The sequence below is a fragment of the Hyla sarda genome, chromosome 10 (assembly GCF_029499605.1).
Source record: "Hyla sarda isolate aHylSar1 chromosome 10, aHylSar1.hap1, whole genome shotgun sequence".
Lineage (NCBI taxonomy): Eukaryota > Metazoa > Chordata > Amphibia > Anura > Hylidae > Hyla > Hyla sarda.
In genome coordinates, this window is record NC_079198.1 from 107,093,917 (window position 1) to 107,110,252 (window position 16,336).

Below are 16,336 nucleotides of genomic sequence, written 5' to 3' on the forward strand. Positions count from 1 at the left end.
TAAAGGGGTACTCCGCCCCTAGACATCTTATCCCCTATCCAAAGGATAGGGGATAAGATATCAGATTGCCGGGGTCCCGCTGCTGAGGACCCCGGGGATCGCTACTGCAGCACCCCGTCATCATTAATGCGCAGAGCGAGTTCGCTCTGCACGTAATGACGGGCAATACAGGGGCCGGAGCATTGTTACGTCACGGCTCCGCCCCTCGTGACGTCACAACCCGCCCCCGTCAATACAAGTCTATGGGAGGGGCGTGGTGGTCGCCACGCCCCCTGCCATAGACTTGCATTAAGGGGACGGGCCATGATGTCATGAGGGGCGGAGCCATGACATCACGCTGCTCCGGCCCCTTTATCGCCCGTCATTACGCACAGAGCGAACTCGCTCTGTGCAGTAATGATGGTGGGGTGCCGCAGCGGCGATCCCTGGGGTCCCCAGCAGCGGCACCGCGGCGATCTAACTTCTTATCCCCTATCCTTTGGATAGGGGATAAGATGCCAGGGGCGGAGTACCCCTTTAAGAACTTCACTGTGATTGTGCTGGCAGGTTTAATTCATTGAGACTGCTCATTCATTTATTTTATACTGTATACCGCAGCCTCCAGTCTTAGGAGGACCATATTATACCTGCATATATTACATTCCAGGATTACTTACAGTTAATATACATTTTATATCCCAGTCCCTAGAGGGACACTCACCATGTCTCACTTGTGTAGTGTGGTCCAGTGTGGACCTTTTTAGGTGTTTTTATCTCATGTGTTTGTCATTTTTTCATCTTCAACTTGTATGAGCCTTTAATAAAGATTACTTATTTTGATATGTATTGCTAGATTGGGTGTGCTTTCATTTGATACATTGACTCTGGTCCTTGTGTTTTGTTGCTTGGTTTGTCCAATGTGATTAGCACCCCTCGCACAATGTATTGCATGGCTGAGCCCTCCTTTTTTTTCTGTTTAAGTGCTTCCTATAATTGGTCCTCCTTTTCTCCCTGCTGGGGTGAACACATTATATTTGTGGTCTCCCAGTACAGGACCTGGTCCTGTCCCTTGTCTAAGGTCCCTGCAGCTAGAGTCCCTCCTTGTCTATAGGGCTCTCCTGTAGGGCTTACCCCTGGTCATCTTAAGTATGTAAGTGTGTACATATTAATTTAATGTATAGGAAATATATGTATAAGACCTTAGTGGTCACATGATGTACGGTTGTGATGTATAAAATGTACAAGGACCTTAGAGGTCATGTGATGTACCCAGAGTTTACTGGGTTCATAACTTACAGGCTTGCTGACCAATGAGCTTAGTCCAGCCCCTTATTATATAAAAGGTTGTAGTCAATCAATTCACTCTCTTAGTTCTGGATTATCAAGCAAGCACAACATCTCAGCATCATCATCAATTCATCTAGGCCCAAAGCCTAAGAACCTGCAGCCACTAAAACGTGAGTTACTAAAAGCTCAAACTACTGAATCCTGTGTGACTACTATCAGCTCAAATATTCTAAAAAAGTAGTACAGCGGCCTGCATCAAAAGCTCATTGCTTCCAAGTCCCAGCAAACCCGTGAGGAGCCTGTATCCCGGTTCACTCTTGAAAAGACTGTTAATGTTCAATACCATTGCATAAAATCTGCGAGTAAAGTTTCTTCAGTTTACTTCATAAAATCTGCTGTGGACATTCTGTTATTTCTCCCTGCCGTTTGTGGGACGGTTGGCGGTAGGAACATTGCTATTGAGGAAACCTCACCCTGGCGTCATGACATTCAAGGGTTAATACCACCAGACCCTACACCATTACCGCAACACCCTAGACAACATTCCTCTCCCGACATCACATATTCTCCCTTTCTATTTCGACTCCCTGGTAGGTTTACCTGGGCTATTTTCTAAATGCCCTAATTAACTCTCTCAATCCCATGTAGGCTTTTCTAGTACTCTGTACTTTATGTGTACATGTTAGTTGGCTGTGTTATTACTCTTATTCTTTCTTTTGATCTTTTTGCAAGGATTGCTATGTTATTATGTTAATAGTTTTTTTTTTCATAACTTGTGTATTGTTGGTAAAAGATAGACCTGACCTCATATTACATAAGCAGGAATTTATTTCAGACCCTACTGAGGAACATACTGTAGGTTGGACTGGCTGTACACACTGGAAGATTACAGTTGCAAGCTCAAAATAAACCGTCCTTTCTCAACAAGCGTTGGGAAACCAAAGTAATAAACTCATAGCACACTTGGTTTGGCAGTCCTGTCCATCAGTGGCTATTTAGGTGTTATGTTCCTTAATAGATAAGCTATTACAGCAATAGACATATCAACCTCAATTAACTAAGACAGAGTATGAAATAGATTACTATTTTAATGCTTCTACATTCTCATCCTTGACAGGTACACGGTGTTCTTTTTATTAGAGTTTATAATCCTATAAGAGGTGACTCAAGCCATAGTGATGCCCCGAGGGCCTTATTGACTCTCTAAAGAGGTGTATGACATATACTGAACTCTGTCAGTACTGGTTCCCCCATAAATATCACACAGTCCTGTAAGAAGGAGCACAGTCTGAATTATTTGTGAACCTATAGCAGACAAAAGTGTAGGGCAATGTGTATAAAGTATGATATTGTATACAGTGACCCCCCAACCTACGATGGCCCCGACATATGATGAAATCGACATACGATGGCCTCTCAGAGGCCATCGCATGTCGATGTCAGCATCGACATACGATGCTTTTTTATGTCGGGGCCATCGCATTAAGTGCTATCCGGCAGCGCCAAATGCTTAAGCTGCTGTTGGATAGCAGCTTAATGTTCCCCGTGTGGTGCGGTAAGTATTACTTACCCCTCCACGATGCTCCGGGGTGCCCTCCCTGTCCAGTGCTGGTCTTCCGGTGTCTTCTCGGCCCTCTCCGATGACGTCAATACGCTGCTGCGCACGTCATCCAATAGGAATGGCGTACGCAGCTGCATAATGACGTCGATACGCAGGCCCAGTAAGGACTTGCGGAAGACAGAAGAGGACCGGAGAAGACAGAAGAGGACCGGAGAAGACTGAAGAGGACCGGAGAAGACAGTGGAGGACCGGAGAAGACAGAAGAGGACCGGAGAAGACAGTGGAGGACCGGAGAAGACAGCGGAGAGCCCAGCGGAGGCCCGGGATCACCATCGGGAGCAGCGGGGACACCATCTTGAGCGGCGGGGACAGGTGAGTACAGCTTCCTATACTTTACATTGCACGGATCCCTCAACATACGATGGATTCGACAAACAATGGCTCATTTGGAACGAATTACCATCGTATGTTGAGGGACCACTGTATACCGTACATTATCAAACAGTATGAAGTACTGTTAAAAATCTGCAGCATTCTTACACTGTCTAGTGTACATATGTAATGTACGTATGCACTGTCTAAGAATTAGAGAGTTTTTTTTATTAACTTCCACAATATATCTGCACTGATCACTTGTGTTCAGGATAAAATCGAATCCTGGAAAATCCTATCAGTAGTCAGTCTTATAAATGTAATAAAGTTGATTATACTACCTAAGTATCTTTAAATACTACAGCAGTACCAGTCGCCATAAGAAATATTTTGGGATCTTAATTTACGCACTGTATCATTTATATGGGGACGCTCCTATTTCAAGCTGAGCCTGGAAGTTAAAGGGGTTGTGCTGCCTTCGCAATGTATTTTACATGCTTGGCACTCAGCAGGGTCTGTTCCTTTAAGACCCTCCATTTTCTTGAAGCCTAGAGGCGGGCCTTCTCTCTAAAGCATAGGACTAGCTCCGGCATGTCTCATTCATTCCAGCTCCAGCCACCACAGTGACCAGATCCACAGGACTTCTTAAAGCTAATACAGACTGCAAATCTGATAAATACCAAAGCCTGTGAGTACGGAATTGTTAGTTAGCCTGTGTAGAGAGATGCTAGGCATTTGTAGATAGATAATGTGTTTTCAGTGTGTAGTAAGTGAGCACATGTTAGACTATCTATGTATTAGCTATACATAATGTAAGGCACTTGAATAGCCATGCTTATATTTGTCTTTCATATGTTTGTTTTACAGTTTTACCGCGCACTTTCATTATATCTCAGTAAAGATTACATCAGTTAAGCAACCAGCGTGTCTTTCCTTGAGATTCGGTATAAACTTGATGTGAAGCTGTGTCCACGAGACAGCGGAGACATTATAGTAAAAAGGCTTTTAAAACATTATCAGAAGCAGTTAATCAGCTTTGAATCGTCCGCAGCAGTAAAAAAGACTCATAAATCCTGTGCCCTGCAGTCTGTGTCGGAGTAAGGGCGCGAAGCACTAGAAAGTGAAACTAATTCTCTCACGTGCTATATCACCGCTGTGCTGTGTCCAGTCATCATCATCATTATCTACGCTGCCAGCTAAATCAAGATGCAGAACCCAGAGAACAGCACTCTGACAGTTAACCCTCAATGCTTCTATAAAGAGGAAGACACCTTGCCAAGAAGTAGATCTAGGTGCACAACATTGTCTAGAGCGTCCAGTCAAACAAATCTAACTTCGGTTAGCGCCGATGCAGCAAGATTTAAACGCCATAGTTCTAGACACTCAAGCACCACCAGCCTGTCATCCGCTAGCGCCATAGTAACTAAGGCAAGAGCGAAAGCAGAGGCAGCTTGTGCAATGGCGTCCTATGCAAAGCAGGAAGCTGAATTGATGAAAGAACAAGCTGAAGTGCAAGCATCTTTACACTTACTGCAACAGCAGAAAAACGCTGCAGCAGCCTTAGCCGAGGCAGAAGTTCTCACAAGGGCTGCCGAAGCTCAGTTCGCTGACATAGAAACCCAGATGTCACCCCTCAGCGCAAGCCAACGTACCCGTGAGTACATACAGTCACAAGCAACCATGTACACTGACCAGCAGTTCAATTATGCACCAAGACCAGCATTGACTCCACCAGCAATAAGCAACTTTGATACTATGCAACACTGCAAGACTGAATTAGAACCTCAGGGTAGGAAGTCAAGTGGATGCATGCTCAGAGACCAATCTGCCAACCTGACAAGAGTGCAAACGGATGCTGATGTACTCCCTCCTCAAGCAAATACAAGTCTGGATTATAGCAGAAAGACTTACAACAGAGGAGAGCAAAGTAGACTTAGTCAAGTACCTCATCAGCCTTACCAGCCGCAGCCATACCCTGAGTTTACACCCAGGAAGTATTCACCAGATGCAGCAAGAGCTACAGAGGTAGCAAGATTCCTGATGCGCCGTGAGATAGTGAGCGCTGGTCTCATGAAATTCGACGACCGTCCAGAAAACTACTGGGCCTGGAAGTCATCTTTCCTAAGCGGTACCCAAGACTTAGATCTGACAGACAGAGAAAAGCTTGATCTGCTCGTAAAATGGCTAGGACCAGAGTCCACTGAGCAAGCCCAAAGAATCAGATCAGTACATGTTCATGATGCAGCAGCAGGACTTGCAATGGTGTGGAGGAGACTAGAACACTGCTATGGGTCACCTGAAGTGATTGAAGATGCTCTTCTGAAGAGGATAGAAAACTATCCAAGAATGACAAACAAAGACAATCAAAAGCTGAGAGGGTTTGGGGACCTACTCTTAGAAATAGAAGCCGCTAAGTCTAGTGGATATCTGCCAGGTCTCTCATACTTAGATACAGCACGTGGAGTTGATCCCATAATCGAGAAACTTCCTTTCAACTTGCAAGAAAGGTGGGTCACTCAAGCATCAAGATACAAGAAAGAACATCGAGTCGCATTTCCACCATTTGCCTTCCTTGCTGAATTCATCGTAGACCAAGCTGAAACACGCAATGATCCAAGCTTTGCTTTCCTGAACAAGAGAACTGCAAGCTCCCCAAAGGTAGAGCAAAAACATCCAACGCCTTACAAAGAACGCAGAGCAACAGTTTCTGTACGGAAGACAGAAGTCTCGCCTGAGTCTGCAGTCAATCAGGAAGACAACACAAGTAAGAAAGTTGAGGAGCCAGACAAAATATGTCTCATCCACAACAAGCCTCATCCACTAAGAAAATGTCGCAGTTTCAGAAGTAAGACATTAGAAGAGCGCAAAGCTTACCTTAAAGACAATCACATTTGTTTCAGATGTTGCGCTTCAATTCAGCATCTTGCAAAAGACTGTACAAAAACAATAAAATGCACAGAGTGCAACAGTGACAAACACCTGTCAGCACTGCACCCAGGACCATCACCATGGAAACAAGAAGTTCCAGCAACTCAAGAAGATCATGGTGGGGAGCAAGGCGAGAGTACAACGCCAGCAGTAACCTCAAAGTGTACTGAGATCTGTACAGAGCAGGGCCGCCCCAGATCATGTTCCAAGATATGCTTAGTCAAGGTGTATCCTGCAGGCTTCAGAGAAAAAGCAATCAAGATGTACACAGTCTTGGATGAACAGAGTAACAGATCTCTGGCAAAAACAGAGTTCTTTGACCTCTTCGGTGACAAAGGAAGTCCAACTCCATACACCCTGAAGACTTGTTCTGGAGTTGTAGAGACAACAGGGAGAAGAGCAAACAACTACATCATTGAGTCATTAGATGGAAAGACAAAGGTGACTCTTCCTACCCTCATAGAATGTGATGAGATACCAGACGACAGGTCAGAGATCCCCACACCTGAAGTTGCTCGTCATCACCCCCATCTGGTGCGAATAGCAGACCAGATACCAGCACTAGATCCAGATGCTGCAATCATCCTTCTACTTGGGAGAGATATCCTCAGACTGCACAAAGTCAGAGAACAGTACAATGGGCCACACAATGCACCATTTGCACAACGCCTTGATCTCGGATGGGTCATCGTTGGAGAAGTATGTCTAGACGGACTCCACAAACCAGAAAAGGTAAATGTCTACAGAACACATCTGTTACAGAATGGTCGTACATCTTGTCTTTGCCCATGTACCAACAGTCTACACATTAAAGAGAGACTTGTAAACCCAACACATCATCGGAGTATCCAGAGGTGCATGGAAGACTTAGCCTCAACTGGAGATACAGATGAACTGGGCTGTAAGGTGTTTGAAAGAACACGAGATGACGACAAGCTAGCACCCTCGGTGGAAGATACTCTCTTCCTTGAGATTATGGACAGGGAAGTCTTCAGAGACAAATCAGGCAGCTGGGTAGCCCCTCTACCCTTCCGGTCACCACGCCATCGCCTTCCTGACAACAAGGTACAAGCAGAGAAACGCTTCACCTTGTTACAGCACATGCTACAAAGAAAGCCAAATATGAAGAAACACTTCCAAGCCTTCATGCAGAAGATCTTTGATAACGATCAAGCTGAAAGGGCACCACCACTACAAAAGAACCAAGAACATTGGTACTTACCAATATTTGGGGTGTACCATCCTCAGAAACCAGGCCAGATACGTGTAGTATTTGACTCTAGTGCGAAGCACAAAGGCATCTCACTAAATGATGTCCTTCTCAGTGGACCTGACCTGAACAACACACTCCTTGGAGTACTCATCAGGTTCAGAAAAGAACTCATAGCAGTGACAGCAGACGTACAACAGATGTTCTACTGTTTCCTTGTTCGTGAAGATCACAGAGACTACTTAAGATTCCTGTGGTATGCAGACAATGACTTTAACAAAGAAATCACAGAGTACAGGATGAAGGTACATGTGTTTGGAAACAGCCCTTCTCCAGCTGTAGCTATCTACAACCTGAGACGAGCAGCACAGCAAGGTGAAAGACGTGGTCAAGAAGCCACACAGTTCGTCATGAAGAACTTCTACGTAGATGATGGACTTGCTTCTTTCTCCAGCAACGAAGAAGCTATCAACGTCCTGAAAAGTACAAGAGAAATGTTGGCAGAATCCAACATAAGACTGAACAAGGTAGCTTCCAACAGCAACAGAGTCATGGAAGCATTTCCAATGGAAGACCGTGCTAAAGACCTCAAAGACTTGGATCTAGGAACAGAATCACCACCCTTGCAAAGAAGTCTTGGGATTAGTTGGGACCTGAAGACTGACAGTTTCACCTTCAGGGTCTCCAGAGAAGAGAAGCCATTCACAAAAAGAGGTGTCCTATCTACAGTCAACAGTCTTTACGACCCCCTGGGGTTCGTAGCACCCATCATCATGCAAGGCAAAGCTCTTTTGAGACAGATCACTACTGAGCAAGAACAAAGTGACTGGGACATACCTCTACCTGAAGAGAAGGAAATGCAGTGGAAGTTGTGGAAAGACTCATTGTTAGAGCTTGAACAACTCAACATCCCTAGACCATACGTATCTGTTTCCTTGTCTGCTACAAAGAGAAGAGAAATATGCATATTCTCTGACGCCTCCACTATGGCTATCGCATCTGTCGCCTACCTTAGGGTAATAGACACTGAGGGACAAAGCCATGTCGGGTTCCTCATGGGAAAATCTAAGCTGGCTCCCAGACCGTCTCACACTGTCCCACGTCTAGAACTTTGTGCTGCTGTCTTAGCTGTAGAGATGGCAGACATGATTACAACAGAACTGGACATCGAGATCCATACAATTAACTTTTATACAGACAGCAAGATTGTGTTAGGATATATTCACAATGCTTCAAGAAGATTTTATACATACGTGGCCAACAGAGTGACACGTATCAGAAAGTCTACAAGTCCAGAACAGTGGCATCACATCAGCACAGACAAGAACCCAGCTGATCATGGGACGAGACTAGTGCCAGCCGCTGCGCTCAAGCAAACTAACTGGTTCGTAGGTCCATCCTTTCTTCGTAAACCAGAAACCAAAGAAACTACTCAGGTAGAGACCTTTCAGCTCATAGAACCAGATCAAGACAAAGAGGTAAGACCTCAAGTGACAGTTTGTAGGACTATAGTTACAAGAGACAGTCTGGGCGCTCATAGATTTGAAAGGTTTTCCAGCTGGAAGTCGCTGACCCGTGCAATCGGAAAACTTAAGGTCACGATCATCAGATGCATCCAGCAGGAAGTCTTTAAAGAAGAAATCCAAGGCCTTCTGAAAACGGAAGAGATTTCTCAACACAATTCGCTCAAGGACTTGTACACCAAGCAAAGGAAACAAGTTCAAAGTCTTGCGGACATTTTCTGGAAGAGGTGGAGACAGGAATACCTGGTGATATTCCAGCCACGCAAGAAATGGCAAGATGACAAGCCCAATTTACAAGTTGGAGACTTTGTCCTACTGAAAGACTCTCAGGCCCACAGGAACGAGTGGCCTATTGGACTCATTGTGGGGACTGATCCTAGTAGTGATGCTAGAGTTAGAAAGGTTGAAGTTAGGATTGTTAGACAGGGCATTCCCAAAGTGTATGCAAGGCCAATTTCTGAAGTAGTTTTACTTCTGTCCAAGGGTTAGTGGCATAACAAAAAGTATGCCAGGTGGGGAGTGTGCTGCCTTCGCAATGTATTTTACATGCTTGGCACTCAGCAGGGTCTGTTCCTTTAAGACCCTCCATTTTCTTGAAGCCTAGAGGCGGGCCTTCTCTCTAAAGCATAGGACTAGCTCCGGCATGTCTCATTCATTCCAGCTCCAGCCACCACAGTGACCAGATCCACAGGACTTCTTAAAGCTAATACAGACTGCAAATCTGATAAATACCAAAGCCTGTGAGTACGGAATTGTTAGTTAGCCTGTGTAGAGAGATGCTAGGCATTTGTAGATAGATAATGTGTTTTCAGTGTGTAGTAAGTGAGCACATGTTAGACTATCTATGTATTAGCTATACATAATGTAAGGCACTTGAATAGCCATGCTTATATTTGTCTTTCATATGTTTGTTTTACAGTTTTACCGCGCACTTTCATTATATCTCAGTAAAGATTACATCAGTTAAGCAACCAGCGTGTCTTTCCTTGAGATTCGGTATAAACTTGATGTGAAGCTGTGTCCACGAGACAGCGGAGACATTATAGGGGTATTCCAGGAAAAAACTTTTTATTATATATCAACTGGCTCCAGAAAGTTAAACAGATTTGTAAATTACTTCTATTAAAAAATCTTAATCCTTTCAATAATTATCATCTGCTGAAGTTGAGTTGTTGTTTTCTGTCTGGCAACTGTCACGATTCGGCTGGCTGGAGGTGGATCCTCTGTGCCAGAGAGGGATTGGCATGGACCGTGTCGGTGGACCGGTTCTAAGTTGCTACTGGTTTTCACCAGAGCCCGCGGGATGGTCTTGCAGCGGCGGTAGCAACCAGGTCGTATCCACTGGCCACGGCTCAACCTCTCTGACTGCTGAGATAAGCGCGGTACAAGGGAGTAGACAAGAGCAAGGTCAGACGTAGCAGAAGGTCGGGGCAGGCGGCAAGGTTCGTAGTCAATAGTAATAGCAGGATGTCAGGAACACAGTAATGGTAAACACAGTAGTAGCTTTCTCTAGGCACTAAGGCAACAAGATCTGGTAAGGAAGTGAAGGGGAAGTGAGGTAATATAACCAGGGAGCAGGTGGAAGCTAATTAGGCTGATTGGGCAAGGCACCAATCATAGGTGCACTGGCCCTTTAAATCTCAGAGAGCTGGTGCGCGTGCGCCCTAGAGAGTGGAGCCGCGCGCGCCAGAACATGACAGCCGGGGACCGGGACAGGTGAGTGACTTGGGATGCGATTCGCGAGCGGGCGCGTCCCGCTATGCGAATCGCATCCCCGCCGGCAATGTCAGTGCAGCGCTCCCGGTCAGCGGGTCTGACCGGGGCGCTGCAGGGAGAGAAACGCCGCAAGCGCTTCAGGGAGGAGCAGGGACCCGGAGAGCTCGGCGTAACAGTACCCCCCCCTTAGGTCTCCCCCTCTTTTTGTCGGGATGTCGCTCCACATGGGACGAGGACATTGGGAGCGATTGTAGAGTCTCCGTCTGGGGGACAGTGGAGTCCTGGGTATGCTCATGAACGGCAGACAGTTCAGAAGGAGTGGGAATGGGGAGGGGGGCAGAGGGTGAGGCTTGGCACGGGGCAGAGTGTCACCAGGACTGGGGCTATGAGGAGGCACGGCACAGTCCTGATAGGCCTTGGGGAGACCAGGCACAGGAGGGAACACTGAGGCCCGACAGACGGGGCTGGGAGCAGACGTGAGGCATTTCTTGCGGCAAGCAGGACCCCAATTCTTGATCTCCCCGGTGGTCCAGTCAAGGGTGGGAGAATGATGCTGGAGCCATGGCAGCCAGGAGGACTTCAGAGGTGCAGTTGGGCAGAACCAAAAATTCTATTTTCTCGTGATGCAGTCCAATGTTCATAAGCAGGGGCTCTGTGCGGTAACGCACAGTGCAGTGCAACTTGACTCCGTTGACCGAAGAAATGTAGAGCGGCTTGACGAGACGGGTCACCGGGATGCAGTACCTATCAAGCAAAGAGGCCAGAATAAAATTTCCAGAAGAACCAGAGTCCAAGACGGCCACGGCTGAGAAGGAGGAGTTGGCAGAAGGAGAAATCCGCACGGGCACAGTGAGACATGGAGAAGCAGACTCCGTACCAAGAGACGCCACACCCATGTGAGCTGGGTGTGTGCGTGCGTTTTCCAGACGTGGAGGACGAATAGGGCAATCCACCAAGAAATGTTCGGTACTAGCGCAGTACAGACATAGATTTTTATTCCTACGGCGAGACCTCTCTTCAAGAGTCAGGCGAGACCGATCCACTTGCATAGCCTCCTCGGCGGGAGGCACAGGGGTAGATTGCAAAGGATACCGTGAGAGAGGTGCCCAGGGATTAAAGTCTTTTTCCTGGCGGAGTTCCTGGTGTCTTTCAGAAAAACGCATGTCAATGCGGGTGGCCAAATGGATAAGTTCATGCAGGTTGGCAGGAATTTCTCGTGCGGCCAGCACATCTTTGATGTTACTGGATAGGCCTTTTTTAAAGGTCGCGCAGAGAGCCTCGTTGTTCCAGGATAATTCAGAGGCGAGGGTACGAAATTGGCTGGCGTATTCGCCTACAGAAGAACTGTTACGCCGAGCGCTCCGGGTCCCCGCTCCTCCCCGGAGCGCTCGCTACACTCTCCTCACTGCAGCGCTCCGGTCAGATCCACTGACCCGGGGCGCTGCGGTACCGCCTCCAGCCGGGATGCGATTCGCGATGCGGGTAGCGCCCGCTCGCGATGCGCACCCCGGCTCCCGTACCTGACTCGCTCTCCGTCGGTCCTGTCCCGGCGCGCGCGGCCCCGCTCCCTAGGGCGCGCGCGCGCCGGGTCTTTGCGATTTAAAGGGCCACTGCGCCGCTGATTGGCGCAGTGGTTCCAATTAGTGTGTTCACCTGTGCACTTCCCTATATCACCTCACTTCCCCTGCACTTCCTTGCCGGATCTTGTTGCCATCGTGCCAGTGAAAGCGTTTCCTTGTGTGTTCCTAGCCTGTGTTCCAGACCTCCTGCCGTTGCCCCTGACTACGATCCTTGCTGCCTGCCCCGACCTTCTGCTACGTCCGACCTTGCTTCTGTCTACTCCCTTGTACCGCGCCTATCTTCAGCAGCCAGAGAGGTTGAGCCGTTGCTAGTGGATACGACCTGGTCACTACCGCCGCAGCAAGACCATCCCGCTTTGCGGCGGGCTCTGGTGAAAACCAGTAGTGACTTAGAACCGATCCACTAGCACGGTCCACGCCAATCCCTCTCTGGCACAGAGGATCCACTACCTGCCAGCCGGCATCGTGACAGTAGATCCGGCCATGGATCCCGCTGAAGTTCCTCTGCCAGTTGTCGCTGACCTCACCACGGTGGTCGCCCAGCAGTCACAACAGATAGCGCAACAAGGCCAACAGCTGTCTCAACTGACCGTGATGCTACAGCAGCTACTACCACAGCTTCAGCAATCATCTCCTCTGCCAGCTCCTGCACCTCCTCCGCAGCGAGTGGCCGCTTCTGGTCTACGACTATCCTTGCCGGATAAATTTGATGGGGACTCTAAGTTTTGCCGTGGCTTTCTTTCCCAATGTTCCCTGCACTTGGAGATGATGTCGGACCAGTTTCCCACTGAAAGGTCTAAGGTGGCTTTCGTAGTCAGCCTTCTGTCTGGAAAAGCCCTGTCTTGGGCCACACCGCTCTGGGATCGCAATGACCCCGTCACTGCCTCTGTACACTCCTTCTTCTCGGAAATTCGAAGTGTCTTTGAGGAACCTGCCCGAGCCTCTTCTGCTGAGACTGCCCTGTTGAACCTGGTCCAGGGTAATTCTTCCGTTGGCGAGTATGCCGTACAATTCCGTACTCTTGCTTCAGAATTATCCTGGAATAATGAGGCCCTCTGCGCGACCTTTAAAAAAGGCCTATCCAGCAACATTAAAGATGTTCTGGCCGCACGAGAAATCCCTGCTAACCTACATGAACTCATTCACCTAGCCACTCGCATTGACATGCGTTTTTCCGAAAGGCGTCAGGAGCTCCGCCAGGATATGGACTCTGTTCGCACGAGGCGTTTCTTCTCCCCGGCTCCTCTCTCCTCTGGTCCCCTGCAATCTGTTCCTGTGCCTCCCGCCGTGGAGGCTATGCAGGTCGACCGGTCTCGCCTGACACCTCAAGAGAGGACACGACGCCGCATGGAGAATCTCTGTCTGTACTGTGCCAGTACCGAACACTTCCTGAAGGATTGTCCTATCCGTCCTCCCCGCCTGGAAAGACGTACGCTGACTCCGCACAAAGGTGAGACAGTCCTTGATGTCTACTCTGCTTCTCCACGTCTTACTGTGCCTGTGCGGATATCTGCCTCTGCCGTCTCCTTCTCTACTATGGCCTTCTTGGACTCCGGATCTGCAGGAAATTTTATTTTGGCCTCTCTCGTCAACAGGTTCAACATCCCGGTGACCAGTCTCGCCAGACCCCTCTACATCAATTGTGTAAACAATGAAAGATTGGACTGTACCATACGTTTCCGCACGGAGCCCCTTCTAATGTGCATCGGATCTCATCACGAGAAGATTGAACTTTTGGTCCTCCCCAATTGCACTTCTGAAATTCTCCTTGGACTTCCCTGGCTTCAACTTCATTCCCCAACCCTGGATTGGTCCACTGGGGAGATCAAGAGTTGGGGGCCCTCTTGTTCCAAGGACTGCCTAAAACCGGTTCCCAGTAACCCTTGCCGTGACTCTGTGGTTCCTCCTGTAACCGGTCTCCCTAAGGCCTATATGGACTTTGCGGATGTTTTTTGCAAAAAACAAGCTGAGACTCTACCTCCTCACAGGCCTTATGATTGTCCTATCGACCTCCTCCCGGGCACTACTCCACCCCGGGGCAGAATTTATCCTCTGTCCGCCCCAGAGACTCTTGCCATGTCTGAATACGTCCAGGAAAATTTAAAAAAGGCCTTTATCCGTAAATCCTCCTCTCCTGCCGGAGCCGGATTTTTCTTTGTGTCCAAAAAAGATGGCTCTCTACGTCCTTGCATTGACTACCGCGGTCTTAATAAAATCACGGTTAAGAACCGCTACCCCTACCCCTCATCTCTGAACTCTTTGATCGCCTCCAAGGTGCCCACATCTTTACCAAACTGGACTTAAGAGGTGCTTATAATCTCATCCGCATCAGAGAGGGGGATGAATGGAAAACGGCATTTAACACTAGAGATGGACACTTTGAGTATCTGGTCATGCCCTTTGGCCTGTGCAACGCCCCTGCCGTCTTCCAAGACTTTGTTAATGAAATTTTTCGTGATCTCTTATACTCCTGTGTTGTTGTATATCTGGACGATATCCTGATTTTTTCTGCCAATCTAGAAGAACACCGCCAGCATGTCCGTATGGTTCTTCAGAGACTTCGTGACAATCAACTCTATGCCAAAATAGAGAAATGTCTGTTTGAATGCCAATCTCTTCCTTTCCTAGGATACTTGGTCTCTGGCCAGGGACTACAAATGGATCCAGACAAACTCTCTGCCGTCTTAGATTGGCCACGCCCCTCCGGACTCCGTGCTATCCAACGTTTTTTGGGGTTCGCCAATTATTACAGGCAATTTATTCCACATTTTTCTACCGTTGTGGCTCCTATCGTGGCTTTAACCAAAAAAAATGCCGATCCCAAGTCTTGGCCTCCTCAAGCGGAAGACGCCTTTAAACGGCTCAAGTCTGCCTTTTCTTCGGCTCCTGTGCTCTCCAGACCTGACCCATCTAAACCCTTCCTATTGGAGGTTGATGCCTCCTCAGTGGGAGCTGGAGCTGTCCTTCTACAAAAAAATTCTTCCGGGCATGCTGTTACTTTTGGTTTTTTTTCTAGGACCTTCTCTCCGGCGGAGAGGAACTACTCCATCGGGGATCGAGAGCTTCTAGCCATTAAAATAGCACTTGAGGAATGGAGGCATCTGCTGGAGGGATCAAGATTTCCAGTTATTATTTACACCGATCACAAGAACCTCTCCTACCTCCAGTCTGCCCAATGGCTGAATCCTCGCCAGGCCAGGTGGTCTCTGTTCTTTGCCCGATTTAATTTTGAAATTCACTTTCGGCCTGCCGATAAGAACATTAGGGCCGATGCTCTCTCTCGTTCCTCGGATGCTTCTGAAGTTGAACTCTCTCCGCAACACATCATTCCTCCTGACTGCCTGATTTCCACTTCTCCAGCCTCCATCAGGCAAACTCCTCCAGGAAAAACCTTCGTTTCTCCACGCCAACGCCTCGGAATCCTCAAATGGGGTCACTCCTCCCATCTCGCAGGTCATGCGGGCATCAAGAAATCTGTGCAACTCATCTCTCGCTTCTATTGGTGGCCGACTCTGGAGACGGATGTTGTGGACTTTGTGCGAGCCTGCACTATCTGTGCCCGGGATAAGACTCCTCGCCAGAAGCCCGCTGGTTTTCTTCATCCTCTGCCTGTCCCCGAACAGCCTTGGTCTCTGATTGGTATGGATTTTATTACTGACTTACCCCCTTCCCGTGGCAACACTGTTATTTGGGTGGTCGTTGATCGATTCTCCAAAATGGCACATTTCATCCCTCTTCCTGGTCTTCCTTCAGCGCCTCAGTTGGCTAAACAATTTTTTGTACACATTTTTCGTCTTCACGGGTTGCCTACGCAGATCGTCTCGGATAGAGGCGTCCAATTCGTGTCTAAATTCTGGAGGGCTCTCTGTAAACAACTCAAGATTAAATTTAATTTTTCTTCTGCATATCATCCTCAATCCAATGGACAAGTAGAAAGAATTAACCAGGTCTTGGGTGATTATTTACGACATTTTGTTTCCTCCCGCCAGGATGACTGGGCAGATCTTCTACCATGGGCCGAATTCTCGTATAACTTCAGAGTCTCTGAATCTTCCTCCAAATCCCCATTTTTCGTGGTGTACGGCCGTCACCCTCTTCCCCCCCTCCCTACCCCCTTGCCCTCTGGTCTGCCCGCTGTGGATGAAATTTCTCGTGATCTTTCCATCATATGGAGAGAGAC

The 16,336-nt window shown here is 48.0% G+C and overlaps 1 protein-coding gene across 2 annotated transcripts in view; it reads left to right on the forward strand.

Moving 5' to 3' along the window:
- Positions 1-3,676: 3,676 nt before the first annotated feature.
- The window catches only part of LOC130293438 (uncharacterized), a 283,661-nt gene continuing 271,001 nt past the window's right edge, over positions 3,677-16,336 (forward strand). The window contains exons 1-3 of one of the 2 annotated variants that reach the window (XR_008848215.1): positions 3,677-3,887; positions 4,067-9,600; positions 9,780-9,908. Coding sequence is in view for 1 of the 2 variants with exons in the window: in XM_056542104.1 (XP_056398079.1) it covers positions 4,406-9,349 (4,944 nt within the window). In the remaining variant the exon portion in view is untranslated. The other variant, XM_056542104.1, reaches the window with a different exon arrangement.